Source organism: Zootoca vivipara, chromosome 16, assembly GCF_963506605.1.
Source record: "Zootoca vivipara chromosome 16, rZooViv1.1, whole genome shotgun sequence".
Lineage (NCBI taxonomy): Eukaryota > Metazoa > Chordata > Lepidosauria > Squamata > Lacertidae > Zootoca > Zootoca vivipara.
The window spans coordinates 36,126,697-36,150,141 of NC_083291.1; the positions used below are offsets into that span (position 1 = coordinate 36,126,697).

A 23,445-nucleotide genomic window follows, 5' to 3' on the forward strand; every position below is an offset into this window, starting at 1 on the left:
AGCCCCACGTAGAGCGCATTGCAGTAGTCCAAGCGGGAGATAACTAGAGCATGCAGCACTCTAGCGAGACAGTCTGCGGGCAGGTAGGGTCTCAGCCTGCGTACCAGATGGAGCTGATAAACAGCTGCCCTGGACACAGAATTGACCTGCGCCTCCATGGACAGCTGTGAGTCCAAAATGACTCCCAGGCTGCGCACCTGGTCCTTCAGGGGCACAGTTACCCCATTCAGGACCAGGGAGTCCTCCACACCTGCCCGCCTCCTGTCCCCCACATCTTTACAACAAACCTATAAGTAGGTCAGTTGTTTTTTTTTTATTATTCCTGTGTTGCAGATCAGGGACTGAGACAAAGACTAGTCATGCCCATTCCAATTTTTGCCTATCAGGTAAATTTGTTTGTGAAATGTTTTCTTCAGTTTGGGGTTGGTGTGTTTTACCAACATGGAGGGTATTGGGTGGTGAGCTATGTGAAACCACTACTTAATCCATAAGGCTTGACAGGGTATAGAACTGATGGACAAGGTGGAAGTACTGGGAACCTTGGGAGGAAGTCAGCTTGCTGTTGATACCAGGAAAGGTCCTAGAACAAATAATGAAACAGCTGGTCTGTGAGCACTTAGAAAAAGATGCAGTGGTTACTAAGATTCAACATAGGTTTCTCAAAAACAAATCATGGTACATGAATCTCATTTCTTCTTCTTTTTGATAGTGCTGCAGGGTTGTCGGAATGCTGTTGACATAATGTACCTTGATTTCAGTAAGGCTGAAATTTCTGTGCAAAATAACAATAAAAAATAAGGAAAATTGGTACGACAGGCTATAAGAAAGTATTAGATAATATAAAAAGAATAAAGTAATTAATAATAATAATAATAATAATAATAATAATAATAATTTATTTATACCCCGCCCATCTGGCCGGGTTCCCCCAGCCACTCTGGGCGGCTTCCAACAAAACATTAAAATACAGAAATCCATCAAACATTAAAAGCTTCCCTAAACAGGGCTGCCTTAAGATGCCTTCTAAAGGTCTGGTAATTGTTGTTTTCTTTGACCTCTGGTGGGAGGGCGTTCCACAGGGTGGGTGCCACTACCGAGAAGGCCCTCTGCCTGGATCCCTGTAACTTAGCTTCTCGTAGCGAGGGAACCGCCAGAAGGCTCTTGGCACTGGACCTCAGTGTCCGGGCAGAACGATGGGGGAGGAGATGCTCCTTCAGGTATACTGGACCGAGGCCGTTTATAAGTACATTCGATAACAGAAATGGTAAATACATTGGGAGCTGACAGGAAGTCTTTTGTATTGTAGTAAGAATGTATGATGAAACGGATTGTATAGGATTGAATTAATTTTTATTTGTATATTCAATACACAAGATTTGTTTTTGTTATTAATCAATTTCAATAAAGCATTAAAAAAAATGATATGCTTGTGGATTTTGTAGCTGATTGACTGACTGAACCCAAAGAATACTCATTCATGGTTTCTCGTCATCCTGGAAAAAAATGGCAAGTGGGATGCCCCAGGATTCTGTCCTGGTCCTGTTGTCTTTATCAATGACTTGGATGAAGGAATTGAGGGGATGCTCATCACATTTGCAGGTGACACCAAACTACCAGAAGGAGGGGTAGCTAATGCTGCAGAAGACAGAATCAGGATTCAAGATGGCCTTAACAGTTTTGAAAAATGTAAGGTTCTACACTTAGGTGGGAATAACCAGCTGCACAATTATAAGATTTGGACATATAAGGACACCTGGCATGTGTCTAACTCTGGCTTGTGTGCCAACTTTCCTTTTATGTTTTGGTCATGTGCAAATTGAATAAGCACCTCCTCTCCCCAGGTGCAGACACAAGAGCTATCCAGAATCACATCTGATCAGCCTGAACAACTGAGGTCCAGCTCCGAGGGCCTTCTGGTGGTTCCCTCATTGTGAGAAGTGAGGTTACAGGGAATCTGGCAGAGGGCCTTCTGGGTAGTGGCGCCCACCCTGTGGAACTCCTGTCAGATGTCAAAAAGATAAATAATTATACAACCTTCCATAGACATCAGAAGGCAGCCTTGTATTGGAAGCGTTTAATGTGTGATGTTCTGATATTCAAAACTTGCTACACACACTCCAGGTGGCAAGATGTTCACACTAGGGCTGGCCCACCCATGAAGCAAGGTGATGTGATTGCCTCAGGCAGCAGGATCCATGGGGCAGCAGATCTGGTCTCCAATTGTAGCCTTATTAGCTTCCAAGGGTCCTTTAGTTGCGCCCAGGCAGGACAGAGACAGTCAATAATGACACCGGTGGTTGAATTCAGAGAAAGAATTTAATCCTTATATTTAAGGGACTCTCGGTGATCCATGTTTCACGACAAGAGTAGAGTAACACAAATTTGCAAAGCTTCTTATATACTTCTTGGGCTCCTTCCCCCTCCTCTGTAAATGTGCGCACGCAAGGGGGTCACAAGTACATATAAGGAAGATCCGTGTCCGGTCCTGTGCATAAACACATGCTGACTCAGCCTTGAGTAAGACTATGCGTCAAGCATAGCAGCTTCCAGCGTCAAGCTTATCCACTGATAAGGCTTTCTCTGTGTTCCACACAAGGTCAGCTTATTCGGCCTTGATAGGAAGCTGTCTCACTTACATTACACTTTGACACACAGAGAGAGGCAAAGAAAAAGCATTTTAAGCAAGGCATCCCAGGGAAAGGCGGAGGGTGGGGCTAAGCCACACAATCAGAATTATACAATGCAACTATATGATCAGATTTAGCTCAATAATACAATTAGCAAACCCCTCCCTTCACAATGAATGAACTGGCCACTGCTGCTCCTTCCTGATTTAGATCTTCACTCATTCCTTCTTCCCCAGAGGGGGACACCATTTTGTGGTTCACTTCACGTGCCCAAAGGTCTTGCACTGGCCATGGCTCACGCATTACAAATATTTTAATTGTGCAACTCTGAGAGGATTGGAAACTTTTCTGTGGAGTCACTGCATGCATCCATTTAAAATGGTTGTATACCTTTACCCTTTTGCCCAACAAAGACTCTGCACACCAGGAAATAGAGGAAGATTGGTTTATTACACACAAATGAAAACAGTGCCCAGCAATGCAAGGAGGGAGCTGAAGAACAAAATAGGAAAAGGTAAGGGAACATCTAGCTACTTTAAATGAATTCAAATCTCCAGGGAATGATGAGCTGCACCAAGGGTCCTAGAAGGAGCTCGAGGATGTAATCTCAGAACCTCTCTCTATAATCTTTGAGAATTCTTGGAGAGCAAGTGAGGTCCCTGCGGTGTGGAGGCGAGCAATTTTTGTCCCCATCTTCAAAGGGAGATGGGAGGAAGACCAGTCAGCTTGACATTGATACCAGAAAAGGTCCTAGAACAAATAATTACTTGATCGGTGTGAGCATTTAGAAAAGGATGCTGTGATTACTAAGACCCAGCATGGCTTTCTCAAAAACAAGTCATGCCAGACAAATCTCATTATTATTTTTTATAGCGTTGTAAGTGGATCAGGGGAATGCTGTGGATGTAGAGAGTCTTGATTTCAGTAAGGCTTTTTGACAGAAGTCCTCCATGAGAGGAGATATGATAGTCATCTTCAAATACCTAAAAAGCTATCACATGGAAGATGGAGCAAGATTGTACTCCAGAGGGTACAATCTGAACCAATGGCTTCAAGTTACAAGAGATTCCAGCTAAACATATGGAAAAACTTTCTGAAGACAGTGGAACGATCTTCCTCGGTCCTGGGTGGCCTCTCCTTCTTTGGAGGTTCTTCCTATAGATAAATTTTATTGTTTAAAAGCACGATGAATAAAAACACAAATATACATCAGAAAAATACAAAAAGTTACAAATACAGGAAAAAAGAGGGGGGGGGAGAAAAAAGCTAGAAAGCCTAATCTTAAAAAAAAAAACATTCCTGTTCGTAGGAACCTGTGAAAGACAAGATAGATAAAAATGTATAACAAAAGGGATGGGAAGTATCTGTGTACAAAGGTAATGAGTGTATATATTCTGTATCTTTTCCTTTTTTCTAGAGGATAGATTTGGTTGGAATGTTTTCTTTGGAGGTTCTTAAGCAGAGGTTAGGGACCCAGGTGGCACTGTGGGTTAAACCACAGAGTCTAGGGCTTGCTGATCAGAAGGTTGGCGGTTTGAATCCCTGCAACGGGGTGAGCTCCCGTTGCTCGGTCCCAGCTCCTGCCAACCTAGCAGTTCGAAAGCACATCAAAGTGCAAGTAGATAAATAGGGACCGCTCCGGTGGGAAGGTAAACTGCGTTTCCGTGTGCTGCTCTGGTTCGCCAGAAGCAGCTTTGTCATGCCGGCTACATGACCCGGAAGCTGTCTGCAGACAAACGCCGGCTCCCTCGGCCTATAGAGCGAGATGAGTGCCGCAACCCCAGAGTCGGACACGACTGGACCTGATGGTCAGGGGCCCCTTTACGTTTACCTTTAAGCAGAGGTTAGATAGCCATCTGCCATGAATGCTTTAGTTGAGATTCCTGCATTGCAAGGGGTTGAACTAGATGACCCTTAGGGTCCCTTCCAACTCTACATTTCAGCAATTCTATGATTCTAAATGGGTGCTGTCTTGGGCAGCAAGATTACACACATACAAAGCCGTCCTTCCTATTGGGCTTACTGGCGCATTGCGCCAGGGCACTGGCCTCTCAGGGGCGCTCCAGCGAGTGGGGGAGCCTGCTCGGCTCCCCTTTCCTTCCTGCATGCCCACCAGCTGTGCCCCATCAACCATATGGCTGGCGGGCATGCAGCTTGCCTCCCAAGCCTCTGCGGGAGGAGAGCTATCCCTGCAGAGGCTTAGGATGGAAGCTGCGCCCTGCCAACTATATGGCTGGCGGGTGTGCAGCTTCCTTCCCAAGCCTCCAAGGGAGGAGAACAATCCCCGCAGAGGCTTGGGAAAAGGTCAACCACTGTGAGAAATGGGGGGAGGGCGCCGGAGGGATCTTTGCACCACGGCGCCGGATATGCTTAAGACGGCCTTGCACATATATGGGCAGCAATGCAATCATTAAGTCGGTGTTTCTCAAACTTGGGTCTCCAGCTGTTGTTGAACTAGAATTCCCATCACCACTGACCACTGGTCCTGCTAGCTAGGGGTGATGGGAGTTGTAGTTCAACAGTAGCTGAGAACCCAAGTTTGAGAAACACTGCATTAAGCACATATACAGTATACAACTTATATCTAAAGAGTAACATAAGTCCCCAGTGAACCAAAAAAAGCCCTAAAGCGTGGGTGTAACAATATGCCACAGACACATGCTAAAAAAAGAGAGAACAAGGGAGATGGTTAGTTTGAATGCAACTATACCCTATAGAGAGGGCGGAGGCTTCCTGTGTGAGTGAATAATGCAAAGACCATTTGGTTGCCTATACTAGTCCTAAATCATAAATCTACTCTTGGAAGATTTAATTATATTTGAAGTCTGGTTATTACTTACAGGGGAGTGATAGTTAATATAAGGGACATATATGATTATGATGCTGATCTTTACTGTATGTATTAGGGTTAAGAAAATATTTGCTTATGGTAGTTATGCTCTGGTCCATGAAGAGTCGGACACAACTAAATGACTAAACAACAACAACAAAAGCTCAGCTAATCCTAGCACATGCAGGCCCCAAATACCTGAAAGACAGATTGCAGTCCGTTTCCCCATTACAGATACCCATCATTTTGGCCAAAGTTTAAAACAGACCCGAAAGCGGACACACCATCTGTGTGCTCTAGTGTCCAAGTGATGTTGGCTCCCACTCCTGCTACTATAAGATGTGACAGCTAAAGACACTAATGAAAATGGTGCCTAATGACCCTCTTCATGGCCGCTTTCATTTCACTATTCCTGAGACTGTAGATGAAGGGATTCAGCATAGGGGTCACCATGGTATACATGACAGAGGCCACAGTGTCCTTGCGATCCGAGTTGTTGGAACGTGGCTTGAAATAAACCCAGCTCACAGTGCCATAGAACAAGACCACCACAGCAATGTGGGACCCGCAGGTGGAGAAAGCCTTTTTCTTTCCAGAGCTGGATGGAATCTTCAGGATGGTGTAGAAAATGCGCACATAGGAGATGGCGATCAGCACAAATGGCCCCAGGACCTCCACCACCCCTTCAGTCAGAAGCAGCATTTCAATGACACTGCTGTCTGAGCAAGAGATCTCCAACAAAGGGTAAAGATCGCAGAAGAAATGTGGGATCTCCCTAGAGTCACAGAACGAAATGCGGGACATCAAAATGGTATAAAGCAGAGAGTGGACAATAGGGATAGCCCAGGACACTGATGCGAGGAGGAGGCAACGCTTACGGCTCATCAGGGCAGAATAACGCAGGGGGGAGCAGATGGCCACGTAACGGTCGTAGGCCATGGAAGCCAACAGGAAGCTGTCTGAGTTGCCAAAAGACACATAAAAGTACATCTGCACCAGGCAGGCATGAAAGGAGATGGTCTTTTTATGAGACAACAAGTTTTCTAGCACTTTGGGGACTGTGGTGGAGATGAAGCCCAAGTCAGCTAAGGCAAGGTTGCTGAGGAAGAAATACATAGGAGCGTGGAGGAGCTGTAAATCAGAACGGATCAAGAAGATGATTGTTGCGTTCCCCAGAATGGCCAGCAGGTACACGGAGAGGAATAGCAGGAAGAGGAGCCCTTGAAACTCTGGCTGGGTTGGGAAGCCATGGAGGAATAATTCAGAGAAGTCTGTTGCATTCCCAGGACTCATTAGGCTAAAGCTGCCGTAGGGGCAAGAAGAAGAAATGTTTAGGCTAGTAAATTCCCCACCCTCTGCTTGCTAGCTGCCCAAACTGAGCTATGCAGAAATCCCTCTTTCCTCTCCTCATATTGTATTTTGGTTTTGAGATACTGACAGACACAGACATAGCAAGGGACTTTAAGAAGCTGACATAGCAAGGGATTAGAAGCTGAAGGGCCTTAGGGTTTTTTCATCACTGCTTCCTGTTGATCGCTGTGGCCCAGGAAGAGAGGGGAAGATACTGGAGGTAAACCAGTGGCTGCTCAGGTGTTGTCAGGAATGGTTTGGCTTCTTGGACCATGGTTCCTGCTTCCTTGAGGATGGACTTCTGGCAAGAGATTGGTTATACCTCACAGTGGTTGGCAAGAATGTGTTTGCTAAGGGTCTCATGAACCCCATCAGGGGAGCTTTAAACTAAATCCTGAGGAGGGAGACAATATTACAGATGAAAGGAAAACACGTTGATGCACAGGAAAATGAGGTGGTGCTACAGAAACCTGCTAAAGGGCAGGAAACTACAAGAAGGAAGCAGCTGGAGGGAACGTCTTGTGGTTTCAGTTGTCTCTATACAAATGCACAGAGTATAGGAAACAATGAAGACAAATTTGAACTCTTAATACAGGGTGGCAGATATGACCTAATAGAAATTATTGAAACCTGGTGGGATAAGACTCATGACTGGAATGTAGAAATTGAGGGGTCATGGGCTTTAATTGTACTGGGTGAATTCAGCAGATACTGATTAGTAACCATTAAATAATCCTCAATAGATTTCTTGGATGTTAGAAGCTTTTAAGTGGGTGACACATTGTTTCACCAATCTATGAGCAGTGAGAGATTCTAGAGGTGCCAGGCATGCTTACCAGGGTCTGTGTTTACTTTTGGAACAATGAGGCCAAGTGGAGTCCGTTATCTCTTTATGATACATGGTTTATTTACATATGTATGCAATCTGTGTCTAGATTGAGAGAGATCAGAGCATTCACATCCCAAGAGGGTCCTGTTTCTTCCATTGCTGCAGCCTCAGATTCCAAGAGACTCCAAATATCATGTCTCACCTCTTCTGCAGCTTCATGCTTTGCCCCCCCCCCCCACTCTCCAGCTTCAAAAATGACAATTCTTTCCTGTTTGCTTACCTCATTGCCCACTGCAGTTCTGCTCCACCCTCCTGAAACTCTGTCCTTTTGTCTCTGCTAATTATCTCTTACCTCAGAGAGGGCTTTCCCCATTTTCTGTCCAGCCAAGACAGAAACTGACCTTCTTAATGGGTTTGTCTTGGCCATTCCAATGATTACCTTTTGATGGTTCTTCTGCCAAGTGGTTTCCTGGACATGGAAAACCCACTTTAAACTCAAGGCCCATTAGGCCCAGTAATTTAGGGGTTTCCTTAAATTCTAACCCTTCACTGAATCCAGATATTTTAGGGGAGTCTTGCTCCCACCCCAAAAACATAACTATATTCACACTTACTTAAGTAAAGGCACTTGCTCACTTGCTCCTGTCAATGTGAAGAACAAAGGAAGTGGACTTGTTCTGCATAGGAGGAAACTGGCCTCCTTCATCTGCTGAGGAGATTAGCTCTGTATTTTCTGATGCAAGGGAAGTGTTTGTTCATCTCTGCTTAAAGGTGGTGATCTCCAGGGTCCAAGGACGTCTCAAACAGGTTCCCCCTCCAGAAATAATATAATGCAATAGCATAAACTCTGGAGAATCATCATTCAGAGACCCAACCCATCATTCAGCTTAACAAATTAGCTTGTCCTCATTAATAAGTCTTAGAAAAGTTTTTTTTTCCTTTGAGTATGGATGTCAAGAGGATTCTGGTTTGCTCCACAACTGGGGACAAGCATAATCTCTGGGGGCTGGGGGCGGTCTATGCACAGATCAGAAAAGATGTGAGGGATAATCTACAGCAGGCATCCCCAAACTTCGGCCCTCCAGATGTTTTGCCCTACAACTCCCATGATCCCTAGCTAACAGGACCAGTGGTCAGGGATGATGGGAATTGTAGTCCAAAACATCTGGAGGGCCGAAGTTTGGGGGTGCCTGATCTACAGATTGATACCCAAAGGAGCATGACAGCACAATGGTCTAAGGGCTGCCTTCTTCTTAAACATTTTACATTGGCAAGATTTTGATTTGGAACAGGACATGGGATGGGATGGACTGGGCCCCAGAAAGGAGACTCTCCAGAGAGGAAGCAGCTGGGATCCTAGAATTGTGTTTGAAGCAGCTGCAGAAATTGTCAGCTTCTGCACATTGAGCTTTGAGGGATACAATGGAGATCTCTGCCATGACTTGCATAAAGGAAGGGGGAGTGAGAAAACGAGCAAAAAAGACTGGGGGATATATCACCCTCCCCCGTGGTGTGCAGTCGTTGGAATAGGGGGACTAGGCTAGTTCCCTAAATGTTTCCCTGGTGCCTCATTCCCAAAGCCTGGGAATCTTCTTCCCAGCTAAGGAAGGAGGCGCTATGCTCACGGGCACAACATCAACACCCCCCCATTGCCCTTGCAAGCTGGTGCCCCTACGAAAAAATTCGCCGCACAGCACTGCTCTTACCCCAAGTATATTTGGATGGGTGGGCTTCTGCCCACTCCATATTTTTGAGGGTTTTTTGAGCAGTGAGTATTTCCCCAGTCAGCTTGGTTTCATTTCGCAGGGGCAATAATGTCCTTGCAATTTTTTGGACATCCAAAACCACAGATTCTGGATCTACCCTGAGATGTCTTTTTAACAGTGCATTCTGCCTTGGAAATGTGAGAACCATCCCCAAAACATCCTGAATCCAGCCAATGCACACAACTTTAGTTGGGCTCAATAAACCCTCCAACTACCCCTCCTATTTTTTTAACCACATCATGACCTCCTGGTAGCGACCTTCTTAAAAAACCCTAAGGGGCTAGTCCCTCTACTCAGGTAGTTTCCCAAGCCACTAAGGGTTTTATGTCCCAACACCTTGAATTCGGCTCAGTTCCAGAAAAACGTCTACTTCTGCTTCATTGACTAAGCAAAAGACTTTGACTGTGTCGACCACAGCAAACTATAGCAAGTTCTTAAAGAAATGGGAGTGCCTGATCACCTCATCTGTCTCCTGAGAAATCTCTATGTGGGACAAGAAGCTACAGTTAGAACTGGATATGGAACAACTGATTGGTTCAAAATTGGGAAAGGAGTACGACAAGGTTGTATATTGTCTCCCTGCTTATTTAACTTATATGCAGAATTCATCATGCGAAAGCCTGGACTGGATGAATCCCAAGCCGGAATTAAGATTGCCAGAAGAAATATCAACAACCTCAGATAGGCAGATGACACAACCTTGATGGCAGAAAGCGAGGAGGAATTAAAGAACCTTTTAATGAGGGTGAAAGAGGAGAGCGCAAAATATGGTCTGAAGCTCAACATAAAAAAAAAAACCCAAGATCATGGCCACTGGTCCCATCACCTCCTGGCAAATAGAAGGGGAAGAAATGGAGGCAGTGAGAGATTTTACTTTCTTGGGCTCCTTGATGGTGACAGCAGTCACGAAATTAAAAGACGCCTGCTTCTTGGGAGAAAAGCAATGACAAACACTAGACAGCATCTTAAAAAGCAGAGACATCACCTTGCCGACAAAGGTCCATATAGTTAAAGCTATGGTTTTCCCAGTAGTGATGTATGGAAGTGAGAGCTAGACCATAAAGAAGGCTGATCGCCGAAGAATTGATGCTTTTGAATTATGGTGATGAAGGGGACTCTTGAGAGTCCCATGGACTGCAAGAAGATCAAGTCTATCCATTCTGAAGGAAATCAGCCCTGAGTGCTCACTGGAAGGACAGATCGTGAAGCTGAGGCTCCAATACTTTGGCCACCTCATGAGAAGAGAAGACTCCCTGGAAAAGACCCTGATGTTGGGAAAGATGGAGGGCACTAGGAGAAGGGGACGACAGAGGACGAGATGGTTGGACAGTGTTCTCGAAGGTACAAACATGAGTTTGACCAAACTGCAGGAGGCAGTGGAAGACAGGAGTGTCTGGCGTCCATTGGGTCACGAAGAGTCGGACACGGCTAAACGACTAAACAACAACAACCTGGTGTTTTATTTGTGGGGCATAGGAATTTGTTCACCCCCCAAAAAATATAGTCCGGCCCACCACATGGTCTGAGGGACAGTGGACCAGCCCACAGCTGAAAAAGGTTGCCGACCCCTGCTTTAGATAGAGCCCCTTTTAAAACCATGTTTGGAGCACAGTGTGTTTGAAGAGCATGCTCTTGTTTCTTTTTGAAACACAATTGTAATAGCCAATGAATTCATTTATTTTTAGGGTTGAAAATATTTGTGCCTTTGGCATGCATGTCTACTGCAGAAGACCATCTACGGTAATTACTTATAGCACTAGTGAGTCATATGAATGAACCAGCAAGTTGTTCAAAAACACAATAAACTGGAGTGGTCTGAAATATAACACCCACCCACGAATTTTGCCCCGATGGCTTTTGTAGCGCTTTGTATTTACCCCTTTTATGATTTCTATATATTTAAACACTGCCGTCCACACAGACACCACCAGGGGAGATTCCACTTCCATGGGCTGTGATTTTAATGAAGAACTAGATCCTAGGGAGATCCTTTAAAAGACTCACATAGAAACAGTCACTGTGCTCCAAAGCCCAAATTGAGTATTTACGAAGTGTGCCAATTGCTGAACACGGGTGGCGCTGTGGGTTAAACCACAGAGCCTACCTAGGGCTTGCCGATCAGAAGGTTGGCGGTTCGAATCCCCACAATGGGGTGAGCTCCCGTTGCTTGGTCCCAGATCCTGCCAACCCAGCAGTTCAAAAGCATGTCAAAGTGCAAGCAGATAAATAGGTACCACTCCGGCAGTAAGGTAAATGGCGTTTCCGTGTGCTGCTCTGGTTCGCCAGAAGCGGCTTTGACCTGGAAGCTGTACGATGGCTCCCTTGGCCAATAGAGCAAGATGAGCGCCGCAACCCGAGAGTCGGTCACGACTGGACCTAATGGTCAGGGGTCCCTTTACCTTTTACCAAGTGCTACTCTGATTTTCTCTCTCTTGCTTTTAACACTGGAAAGCTCCCTGGGACATTGACTTCAAAGGGTGGGATCTTTGCTACTCAGGATGAATGCTTTTTAAAAAATGAGAACAGCCATAATTTAGTAGGTAGAGCAGACTAACATTGATGAACACCCCTGATACCTTCATATTCATCCCAATTTCTTCCCTTTCCTGATTTGATAGCTATGAGCTCTAGGATAGCTATGTAGCTTATTCTTTATATGTGTCTATTATTATTATTATTATTATTATTATTATTATTATTATTATTATTATTTATTTATTTATACCCCGCCCATCTGGCTGGGTTTCCCCCACCACTCTGGGCGGCTTCCAACAAATACTAAAATACATTAAAATATCACAGATTAAAAACTTCCCTAAACAGGGCTGCCTTTAGGTGTTTTCTAAATGTCAGGAAGTTGTTTATCTGCCTGGTTCCCTGTAGCTTTGCTTCTCGCAGTGAGGGAACCGCCAGAAGGCCCTCGGCGCTGGACCTCAGTGTCCGGGCAGAACGATGGGGGTTGAGACGCTCCTTCAGGTATACAGGACCGAGGCCATTTAGGGCTTTAAAGGTCAGCACCAACACTTTGAATTGTGCTCAGAAACGTACAGGGAGCCAATGTAGGTCTTTCAGGACCGGTGTTATGTGGTCTCGGCGGCCACTCCCAGTCACCAGTCTAGCTGCCGCATTCTGGATTAATTGCAGTTTCCGGGTCACCTTTAAAGGTAGCCCCACGTAGAGCGCATTGCAGTAGTCCAAGCGGGAGATAACTAGAGCATGCACCACTCTAGTGAGACAGTCTGCGGGCAGGTAGCGTCTCAGCCTGAGTACCATATGGAGCTGATAGACAGCCGCCCTGGACACAGAATTAACCTGCGGCTCCATGGTCTATTCATTATATATGACCCCATTGCAAGATGAGCAGCTTTTATACTTGATTTACAATATTGTCTTATTCCTTATATATTTCTATTTTTATTTTCATATATAAATTCATTGCTAGATAAACAAAATATAATTCCATTTTTCAAGTTAAAGCAATTGGCAGGTTCTACTGTAAACATTTTTATGTTTAAATAGAGTAATTTAATTTAATCTAATTAAATTAAATTAGAGTAATTCAAACTATAGTAAACTCACACTGTGGAAGCAATGAGGTTGCTCTAGAATAACCTTACTCTCATGCCTAAAAAATATGTTGGGGCAAAAGGTAAACACTACTTTCATCAATAGTCTCTGACTCGCCTTATTCAATGGAGGGAACCTCTAGACCCCTCAGTAACGCCATGGATACCCATACCGATTTGAAATGTTCATTTCCTTCTCACGCTCCACAAAATATTTCACCCTCCCTACGGAAGTCCAGTGTGATGCCTCCTCCCTCTCTCTCTGAGCTTGCCTTTTCATTGCCTCTCGGATGGGCCGTTGTTCTTCAGTTATTGGCAAGGATTCTTCGAGGTCGTCTGGAGGTGTCCTCCAGGGAATAAAAGTATCCCCTCGGTATGGCGGAGAGGCTGGTGGTTGCACTTGCAAGGGCTGAGCTCTCGTTGCAGATGACCGGATGTTGCTTAGGAACCTGGGGATTTCATCTGGCACAGCTGGCCGGTGAGGTCGGGTGGGCAGCCTCTCAGAATCGGGGGGATGTGGTCTCCACCAGCTGGGGTGGGGAAGCTGAGAGCTGGATGGCCATCCTTCATGGGCGTGTGAAGCTGATGGCTTTGGCAACGGCTTTGGCAATGGATGTTCACAATGGGTGGGCAGTCTTTGGGAAGAAGAAGAAGATTGCTGCCGAGGAAAGGAGAGGGGTGCCAGCCTCCGCGCCAAGAAGGGTGCTGGCCTTGGCAGGGAGGGGGGCTGGGGAGGGGGCACTGGCTTATGCAGGGACTTCAGAAGAGGTATTTCCTGTGGAGCCTGTGTGTTCCCAGAAATACTGCTGGTGGCAGTTACCGGAGGGAGGTTTCTGGCAGCCATGGATGTAGTGTTCTTCTTCCCAAGGGGATGGAAGACTTGTACAGACTCCATCATGTGCCAAGCCAGATTGGTCCTGGGGATTGGCATAAAGTGGCGGTCTTCCAATTTGATCTTTTTCCCTTTAAAACCCGGTGCGCTCCCTTTCACGGCAGCCTTCTCTTTGGTTTCAGGTCCCATCTCATTTTTCTCCAACCCTGTCTGGCAATGTTTGGAGTTTCCTTTATCCGAATTGTCCTCTTCGTTTTTAAAACTTCCCTCCTCTTGAAATGGAAGCTTTCTCTTCTCCTTACCTTTTTTCTCCTGACCAGGATGACTTTCCTTAGAGTCCATTATGCTTGTTCCCTCTATGCTCAGAAAACACTTGGGAAACTTTGGTGAAGCTTCTGCCTTTGTCAAAGGGCCTCTCCTTTTCCCTTTAATCTCTGGTAATGCCTTTGGCGGCTTCATGGACTTTTCATGGGCGAGCTGGCATTTACTAGAGCCCTCTGGGATAGGTTCCAGAGTGATTCTGGGGAGCTTGGTTAATGTCTGGGACTCAGCAACACCCCACTTTCTTCTCCCTGTCATGCTGGTGGCTTTGCCTTCAGTTTTCCCGTTCCCCTCGCGTTTTCCTTTGCTTTGGGTGGAATCACATTTTGACTTCTGGGTTTTCTTCAAGGATTTGGGTCTCAGAGGATCTGGTGGAAACGGAAACCCGATATCTTTTAAGATGCAGACTGGGCGCTGGATCAATGGGTTACCCCAGGGCTTATTCGGTTTTGTATCCTGCTCATCTGTTGGAGGAAGCGGCGCCTGTCCCTGTGTTGCTGAGCCCTTTCTGAGTATGGTCACCTCTGCGCTCTTGATGTTTGGAACATTCACCAAGGAATGTGGGTGCTGGGCTTTTGGCACCTCTTTGCATGACTCAGGGGCGTCCGGGATTGACTTTGCCTCTACTCTGAAAGACCTTGTGGACACTGGTGCTAATGACTGGTGGCTCCCCAGGGCTTCCTCTGGAAGGCAGCGCTCCATCAGCACCCCTTCACTGCCTTTGGTTGTCTCACCGGAAGCAAGAGGTGGAAATAGGCCTTCTGGAATAAGCGGCTCCAGTGAAGCAATCAGGGTCTCTATCTCGGGATACTTAGAGAGGAGGTCCTCTGGCAGCTGGAACTCGTCTCGGAGGAGACTTTCTTCATCAGCTGGTTGGGGAGGTGGCGGCGGATGTTCCACCACTGAAAGAAAACAAATGAAAAGCATAACTCTCAGTGTTTGAAGACATAGAATCTACTCCAGTTGGCTGATACAAACTTGAGGAAGTCCAAGACTCCCATGACTAGCTGTTAGAGCATCTCCATATTAAATAAAGTTTTAAAATGGCATATGGATCTGGATCCATGTTTATCATGTGTAGATTCTTAGCCAAACTATCAGAAGTGCTAGATTGGGCCATGACATCTAGCCCGGAAAGTAGACTTGGAAAGCACATGGTCTCAGTCACTGTATGTTCCCACACTTACCATTCAGCCCAGCATTGTTGAGCTGGGTTCCTTCCAGTTTTCCTTGTGCTATAGATGCACCCAGGACACCTGTCACTTGGGCACTGACTGTTCCTGTCCCCTGAAGTCCATGTGGGACTTGTACCACTGAAAGAAATTAATCAGGAGAGATCAGTGATTCTACAGCCAAGGAAGACCACCAATTAATTAATTAATTCAGTTACTCTTTCTTCTGTCCAGAGGAAGGTAAGTGAAGGCCTTGTTCTCTCCCTAGGGAGGCTCAGCAGCCATAGACTTTCCAACTAGATAATGCACACAACTGTCTAAAGGTGGGCAGGCTGCCTGCCTGGAGGTGGGTTCAGGGGCTAAAGTGGCCTCTGGGCTCTATGTGTTTTCAGTGATATAAACTGGGGTCCATTTTTTTATACACCTCAGATTTCAGTGTTCAGTGATGAAGTGAAAGCGGGGAAACTGAATAGTATGAGGTACCCTGAATCCAACATTGTCCCAGAGGATTATGGGTGGTAGTATATGGTGTGTGGTATGCTCACATGACATGCTGTTTTGGATTAAGAACATAAGCCCATGAGAAGAGAACTGGTGGATCAGGCTAAAGGCCCATCTCCTCCAACATCCTGTTCTTGTAGCAGATGCTACAAGGAGGACCTGGGTGCAACAGTGTTTCCCCCACTTGTGATTCTCAGCAACTGAGAATAGGGAAGGTAGAATATGGCTGTTGTGGCCAGTAGCCATGAATAACTTCAGCTATGAAATTGGATTGTTTTTCTAAACATACTTGTCTCTCCGCTGCGATAAGAGGTTGTCCCTTGCTATCATAATCTTGAAACTAATATAAATGGTGTTCCTTCCATACCTTTACATTATGTGATTTGTTTTTATCTTGAAGTGGCAGTTAAAGAGCTAAAACTGTTGCCCATTTCCCCATAGTCTAAATGATGTGAATCAATAGGGATTAGTAAACCAACTCAATGACTTCATTAAGGATAATACCCTTATAGGTCAGTCCAACTGAAATTTAGGCCCCAACCGTTCTACAAAAGGGAGTTACTCCAACCCCTTAATAATCTTGGTTTCTCTTTTCTCAACCTTTTTCAGGTCTCAATTACCTGTTTTGAGCGGGGAGGCAGAATTGTGCACTGTACAGTATTCCAAATGTGGTTGCATCGTAGATTAGGATAACAGTTTTGGGATATTGCAACTTACTCCGTTCCAATATACCCAACGCTCACCCACACTGCAGGGCCATGTGGAAATGGTACTAGGAAATGGTACCTACTGAGGTTAGGTTAATTGCCTGGTGAGTTGGATGGTCCCAGACACCCATTAGAAAGCAAATGATCCCTTTACAAAGATGAGCACAGACCTTGTGAAGCTGGAAAGTACCCAGTGGCTGGGGTAGGTTCCAGGGTGGGTTGCTGGAGGACCAGAAGCATCTCATTGTTCGCAGCTGGTGGCATAGGGACAGTGCTACCAATCCGGACGATGGGGTTCCTCTGCTCCAGTGGGATGGGGGCTAATGTTCCATGGTGGTAGAGGCCCACCCCATCCTGGAAGGAGGTTGGGCGAATGGGACCAAGACCAGGAGGCTGCAGCTGAACCAGCTGGAGGTGAGGTTGTCTATATAATTGATTCATAGGTCTGGCCGTTGCAAAGTCCCTGTGCTGTGTTTGCAGTGGTGCATACAAAGGCACTGAGAGATGTCCAGTTGTGCTCCACCCATGGAGAGAAGGATGCAGAGCCACTGGGGTGAACATCTGCTGCTGATCATTCTGTACACCCTGCAAGAGAGGTATTTCACCATGAAGGTATCCCTGGGTGGTGGTGCTGCTGCCTTGGTTTTGTTGGAAGGGCAGAGCTGATCCTTGAACCCGCAGCCAACCACAGGTCTCACATGGTGCTGATGAGTGGGAGAGGCTGTGTTGACATTCTCCCACCGTGGAGCTGGCAGTCACTGGGGTGCTCTGAGGCTGGCTGTTACCCCCTTCGGTCCGCCTGCTGTTCGGAGCCGGATCTGCAACGCAAACAAAGGGAGCAGGAGTGTAAAGATCCCTGCAGTTCCTGATCAGCCTTCGCAAGAATCAGCCCTTCCTTAGCAAAGTGGTTTTCTTACTGTTAGGTCAGCCTCTAGTTTATGCAACAAATAATCTCTAGCAGACTTGCCATGGAATTGCACCAGTAGTGCTAAATCTTTTTTTAAATGTTTTTATGGCTATTGTGGTTTTCCCTTTTGTTCCCCCTGTGAACGATGCCATCACCTTTGGCTTGCGCAATAAAGTTTATGAATTGAATTGGTGACTTATGATCCCATTGGGGAGGAATCTTCGTTCCATCCTATCTCCTTCCCTCTCTCTTCCACAGATGAAAAGCCCCACCCTGCTGCTGTTGCCATAGCAGCTTCTGTCTTTCATGATGTTCTGCTATGTCCCGTCTCCCCCAGGGTAAACATGAAGGTGAATTTTTCCCAGTGTTCCTCAAATGCACCCATGCTCAGTGTCAATTCTAGTCAGCATCCCACAGTGGGAACCCATGGAACTGAGATCATAGGAACCTGTTTGCTCCTGTTACCACAGTAACCAGCAAGATTCTAACTGGCCAGAGAATGTTATGGTGCAAAAGGCAGTGCAGAGTCATGGGCAGTTGGCCTGAACTGAAGGTGCCAGGATAACAAAGATGTCTGTTAGGGGAACTGAAGTTATGGCAAGTTGGGGGAACTGAAGTTATGGAAACTCTTGAGTTGTGAGCTGCTTTGGACAAAGTACAATGTACCTTATTCTACAAAGTGCAATGAAGGTTGACAGTGGTTCCGAAATGATTCTGTGATTTTGAAGGCGCCTCAGACTTGATTGGCGCATCTCGTGAAAGTAATATTCAAGACTAAGTCCCATTGAAGAACACTGAATAGGCCTTAGTCGTGGCTTATCTAAACCCCATGGATGATACTGGGACTCTGGAGCGGATTGTGATTGGTGGCTTTTTAATGGAATCCCCCTTTCTCACTTTTCTCTTATTTCCGCTTCCATGTATGTTGCCTTCTCTAAGTTGTCAAAAGATTTACTCCATTCCCCTGCTATAACAACTTTTCAAATGGCTTCTCTGTCTGCTTCATGGGACAATGAAACAGAACATCTGAACATTAAATGGCACAATTTCCTACCTGCCATGCCGACAGGAACACTGAAATAGCACGAATATAAAACGAGCCAATGGAGAGCCGTCCTTGCACTTCTCATGGATCCAATGTCCGGTAAGAAGTGGGCAACGGAATGGCGATGGTACAAAGTTGTTTATTGGTGTCTCTACGGTAACCCTGCAGAATGTGAGGAAGGGGCTAGGAGAATATTAGAATCAGAATCAGATGATGTCATCGTGGAAGGTGGAAGAGCAGCCCAGGGGTGAGAAAAGGGTGATCAGTTCACACTACCTGGTTGACAATTCACAGGCTCCCTTCAAATTTTAAACATGGTCATCTAAATTTTCCTTGGGGGTGGTGATTTTTGAATGGAAGACCAATGTATTATTATTTTTCCTTATTAAATGCTTGCTCCACATCCTGTTAAGGTCAACACACCTCTAGCTGTGTCCCATCATGTTAAGTATAATGGTTTAATTGACATTGAAATGGAAAATGCTTGTATGTATGTTGCCGAAGGCTTAACTGGAAAATTCCATTGGGCTATATGGAAGCTAAGAAGAGCTATCTGAGAACTGAGAAGGGTTGATAATTAGCTGTTTATGAATATGTTCTCTGCTAGCTCTCACATGGTGAGAGATGGATTCAATTGCAAATGCAGGCATCCATGACAGACGGACATCCAACCTCTGCTTAAAAACCTCCAAGGAAGGAGAGTCCGCCACCTTCCAAGATAGTTTGTTTCACTGTCAAACAGCTCTTATCACCAGAAAGTTATTCCTGAAGTTTAGTCGGAACCTTCTTTCCTGTAACTTGAAGCCATTGGTTTGGGTCCTAGCCTCCAGAGCAGGAGAAAACAAGCTTCAGCTTCCATGTGACAGCCTTTTAGATTATTTGAAGATGGCTAGCATATCTCCAATCTACGTTTTTCCAGGCTAAACATACACAGTTCCCTCAACCATTCCTCTTAAGTTTGGAACAAGGTGAATAGAATGAGATGTGGGACCGATTGTAAAGTCAGTGGAAAATATTAACGTTCACCCAAAGGTGAAAGGCAGACACCTTTTAATGGACAAGTGACATGACGGGTACCACAATTTATCTTCAACGCCTCCTCTTCCTGTGACATGCCATGACGTGTTATTGTTGCCACTCTTATTCATGGGGTGGGATTGCTGTAATGGTTTCTGTCAGGAGTATGGGCAGGAGTCAGGCTCTGGGGCCTGTAGTACTTTGTAGGACTGGGGGCTGCCTCAGCTTGTGCTGGAGAGGCAAGGAGTGACCACTCAGGTGAGGCCACTTGATACCTCACTGCGCCTGGTGGCAGGAGCTGGGAGGGATAAAAGCTCAGCATTTCCCTTCAGATCTTGGCCACAGCAACGCTATCCTTGCCTGGTTGCATCTGGCCTCTTGATCCTTGCTCCTTGGACCCTTGCCTTGCCGACGCCTTGATCCTCGACCCTTGGACCTTGGCCTGTCGACACCTTGCTCGTCGACCCTTGGACCTTTGCCTTGCAGACGCCTTGCTCCTTGACTCTCAGACCTTCGCCTCTGCCTTGCTCCTTGACCCTGAGACTCCCTGCTGCTGGACCCTCAGCCCTGCACCTGTTCCTGCTTCTACACCACCATCTTGCCTCTGGTCCTGACGTCCTCAGCCAGGGCTTCAACTGCTCGCCGACCGCACTGTGACAGTTTGGCAAAAACAATGCCGTTATGTTCTTTATTTGAGGCTGCTTCTTCCTCTAGCCTTTGGGAGTGAAAACCTTGTTGCAATAAAATAAAGATCAGGCTTAATAGTCACTTTGCTTCTTGCCTGGCTGGTTTCAACTTCTGATCACTTTCTCTGACTGGCAAGCAGACCTTGTGGGATCGTGGTGAGTCCCTCGAGCAAGGGGTGGGCAGTACTGAGTGACCCCCTATTTCTTAAAACACAGGTTATATTGAAAGCCCCCCCTAAACCTTAAAAGCCCCCTGAACCCTGGAACAGACTACACACCTCTCCAAATCAGGACATTCAAAATTCCTCTTCCTAATTCAGCTTTCCCTATCAGCACTTGCCACCGTGGTCAGCATACCAGTGTACCAGAAGAAGCAAAGATAACCAGTGTTGAAGCAATGATTCTTCAACATCAACTTCGTTGGTCTGCTCATGTTGTTTGGATGCCTGATTATCGTCTTCCAAAGCAACTACTCTATTCCGAACTAAAAATTGGAAAGTGTAATGCTGGTGGTCAACAAAAGAGGTTTAAAGACAGCCTCAAGGCAAATCTAAAAAAATGTAGTACCTTAGAGACCAACTAAGTTTCTCATTGGTATGAGCTTTCGTGTGCATGCACACTTCTTCATATAAAAAAAAGTAGTATAAACACCAACAATTGGGAAACACTTGCCTGCGAGTGCTCCAATTGGAGAACAGCCTTTACCAAAGGTGTCATGGGCTTGGAAGACGCTCGAACTCAGGATGCAAGGGAGAAATGAGCTAAGAGGAAGGCATGCTTGGCAAATCCACACCGTGATCAACTCCTACCCGGGAACCAATGACCCCACTGTGGAAGGACGTGCGGATCCAGAATTGGCCTCCACAATCACTTATGGACTAATTGTTAAAACCGCGTTTATGGAAGACAATCTTACTCAGCTATGAGTGATCACCGAAGGAGGAGGAGGAGGAGGAGGAGGAGGAGGAGGAGGGAGGAGGCACGGGTTGAGGGGAGTTGCAGTTCAGAGCCCCCAGGGGCCACCAGGTTGAGGGAAGCTGCACCAATTCAATATTAATGCATTCATCTTTGCCCTCCCTTCCCCACACTAAAAGCGGATGGAGACTGCAATTTGAAGTGGACCGCTCACTACATTGCCCTCATATTGAGGCTCCTCTTTCTTTTGTATTTGCATTTCCCTGTGTTTTATTTATTTATTTATTCATAAAAGTTATATACCAGAGATCAATGGTGTACTGTGGAGGGGTCAGGGCGGCCATTGCCCCGGATGCAAACTTCTGAGGGGGCAATTATTTGCAGATGGTATTTAACTCTGAGTAGGCTTGCTAAGATGTATAAGACTGAATCAGATAAGTGCTGGAGATGCAAAGAGGGAACGTTCTTCCATACGTGGTGGATTTATAAAAGGGTAAAAGAGTATTGGAAACTGATCCATAATGAATGGGAAAAGATGTTTAAAAGCACTTTCCCCCCAAAAAACCAGAGTCCTTTCTGTCGGGGATAATTCAGACTGAAATTCCCAGGTGTCAAAACAGGTTATTTATGTATGCCACTACTGCGGACTGTGTTTTGTTAGCCCCAAAATGGAAAACGAGTGAGGGCCCAACCGAAGAAGAATATCCACTTAAGTTGACAGAATATGCACAGGTTGCACACTTAACATATAGAATAAGAGAACTAGAAGAACATACGTTTAGAGAAGATTGGAAAACGTTTATTGGATATATAGGAAATAACTCTATACAGCTGAAAACGCTGGCAGCATTAAGATAAATTCAACAGCGTAAATAGGTTTGGATAGATGTAATAATGAAGTAATGAATGGTATAGTTTCTGTAAAATATGCAGGCCTTTCTGGTATGTAAAATGAACCATGGAAAGAGAAGAAGGGATGTCATTGATATCTTAAGGATATAAAAATGAGTACTTTAGTAAATTGTAAAACAGAAAATTTAACTAAAAATTAAACACACACACACACAGCTCTGAGAGGGCACAACCAGGCACCCACCAGCAGGCACCAGCTTCCGTGGAGACCCCTGCCACAGCAATGCGTGTTCTGGTGTGCCCCATCCCTTGCTCCCCATCCTTCCCTTCCTGCCTGTCGCCTGGGGTCTCTGTGCCGCGGAGCTGTGCCTGGCCTCACTGTTGCATTCCTGGCGGAGGCTGGCACCTGTGGCACAGGCCAGGCGGAGGGCTATATCCACTTTTCTCATGCTCCTGAGTTCTTTAGCTATTCAGGTATGTCAAATGTCTCGGCATAATGTAAACTCACAACGCTTGGTGAGCAGGAGGATGAGCATGAACAGGCCTGCAGGCCACCCTAGGCAATATCCCACAGTCTTTGCTCTAGTGATCTGAAGACTATGTTGAAGCCCTTGTGTTCAAGAAGAGATGGGGACAGCCCAATTGAGCAGGTTTTTGGGCGTTGTGCTTGGACCAGCAACTGATGAACTCGTCCTGAGCTAGATCTTGGAGCAGTCCTATGCCCATTTTGAAAACATTTACCTTATGCCTGTGTTTTAAGGCTACTCACCAGGCCCTGATCAGTAGAGGGCTTTCCCCAGTTTCCAAGAAAATGACTGCGTTAGGCATACATCTGGGGATCTGGAGGAGAGCCCTCAATTATTTAGCCTGGAGATTATCCAGCTCAGATGCTACTCTTCTACTCCAGGCATATAGTAATTGGGCAGCTGTCTTTTTCTCGCTTTTTTTTTTGAAAAGATTTTTATTGGTTTTACAAAACAAATCTCACATTTAACACATCCTTGGGTCCTTTATATATCTACGTCAACTATAATTCATCCGCATTATAGTCCTCCAAACTAACCAAAGACTTTGTACCATTGCAAGAGTTATTGAAGACTTGCCAAAGAGCTCAAGTGATTACAAGGTTCTTTTAAGTAACAATCTGTATTTGTCCCATTCCCTATTGAAGTTTTGATTTCTGATCTTCCCTGTCAGCCTCTGCATAATCTACCGTAGTAGTTTCATCTGCCAGTCAGCTTTTGTCCGCATCTTCTGCCCTTTCTCCCCCCTCCTTTATTTATTTATTAAATAAATTACCGTACAATTTCAGCACTCTACATAGCATATATTATATTAAATATACAGATTCCCCACATCTAACCCATACCCTATTCACCATTTACCCAAATACCCATGTGACTTCCCTCACCCACGTGCATGATGTCCTTCTCGCTACATTAAAACTCTATCATTGTGTTTGTATTTATTCATCACATTAATCAATCTTCTATTCTAGAATCATTGCATCTTAGCTTAATGA

The 23,445-nt window shown here is 45.6% G+C and overlaps 1 protein-coding gene across 1 annotated transcript; it reads right to left on the reverse strand.

Moving 5' to 3' along the window:
* Window positions 1-5,814: 5,814 nt before the first annotated feature.
* LOC118097701 (olfactory receptor 1361-like) lies at window positions 5,815-6,750 on the reverse strand. Its single transcript, XM_035140844.2, has one exon. It carries the CDS (start codon window positions 6,748-6,750, stop codon window positions 5,815-5,817), a length of 936 nt encoding a protein of 311 aa, XP_034996735.2.
* Between the last annotated feature and the right edge of the window lie 16,695 nt (window positions 6,751-23,445).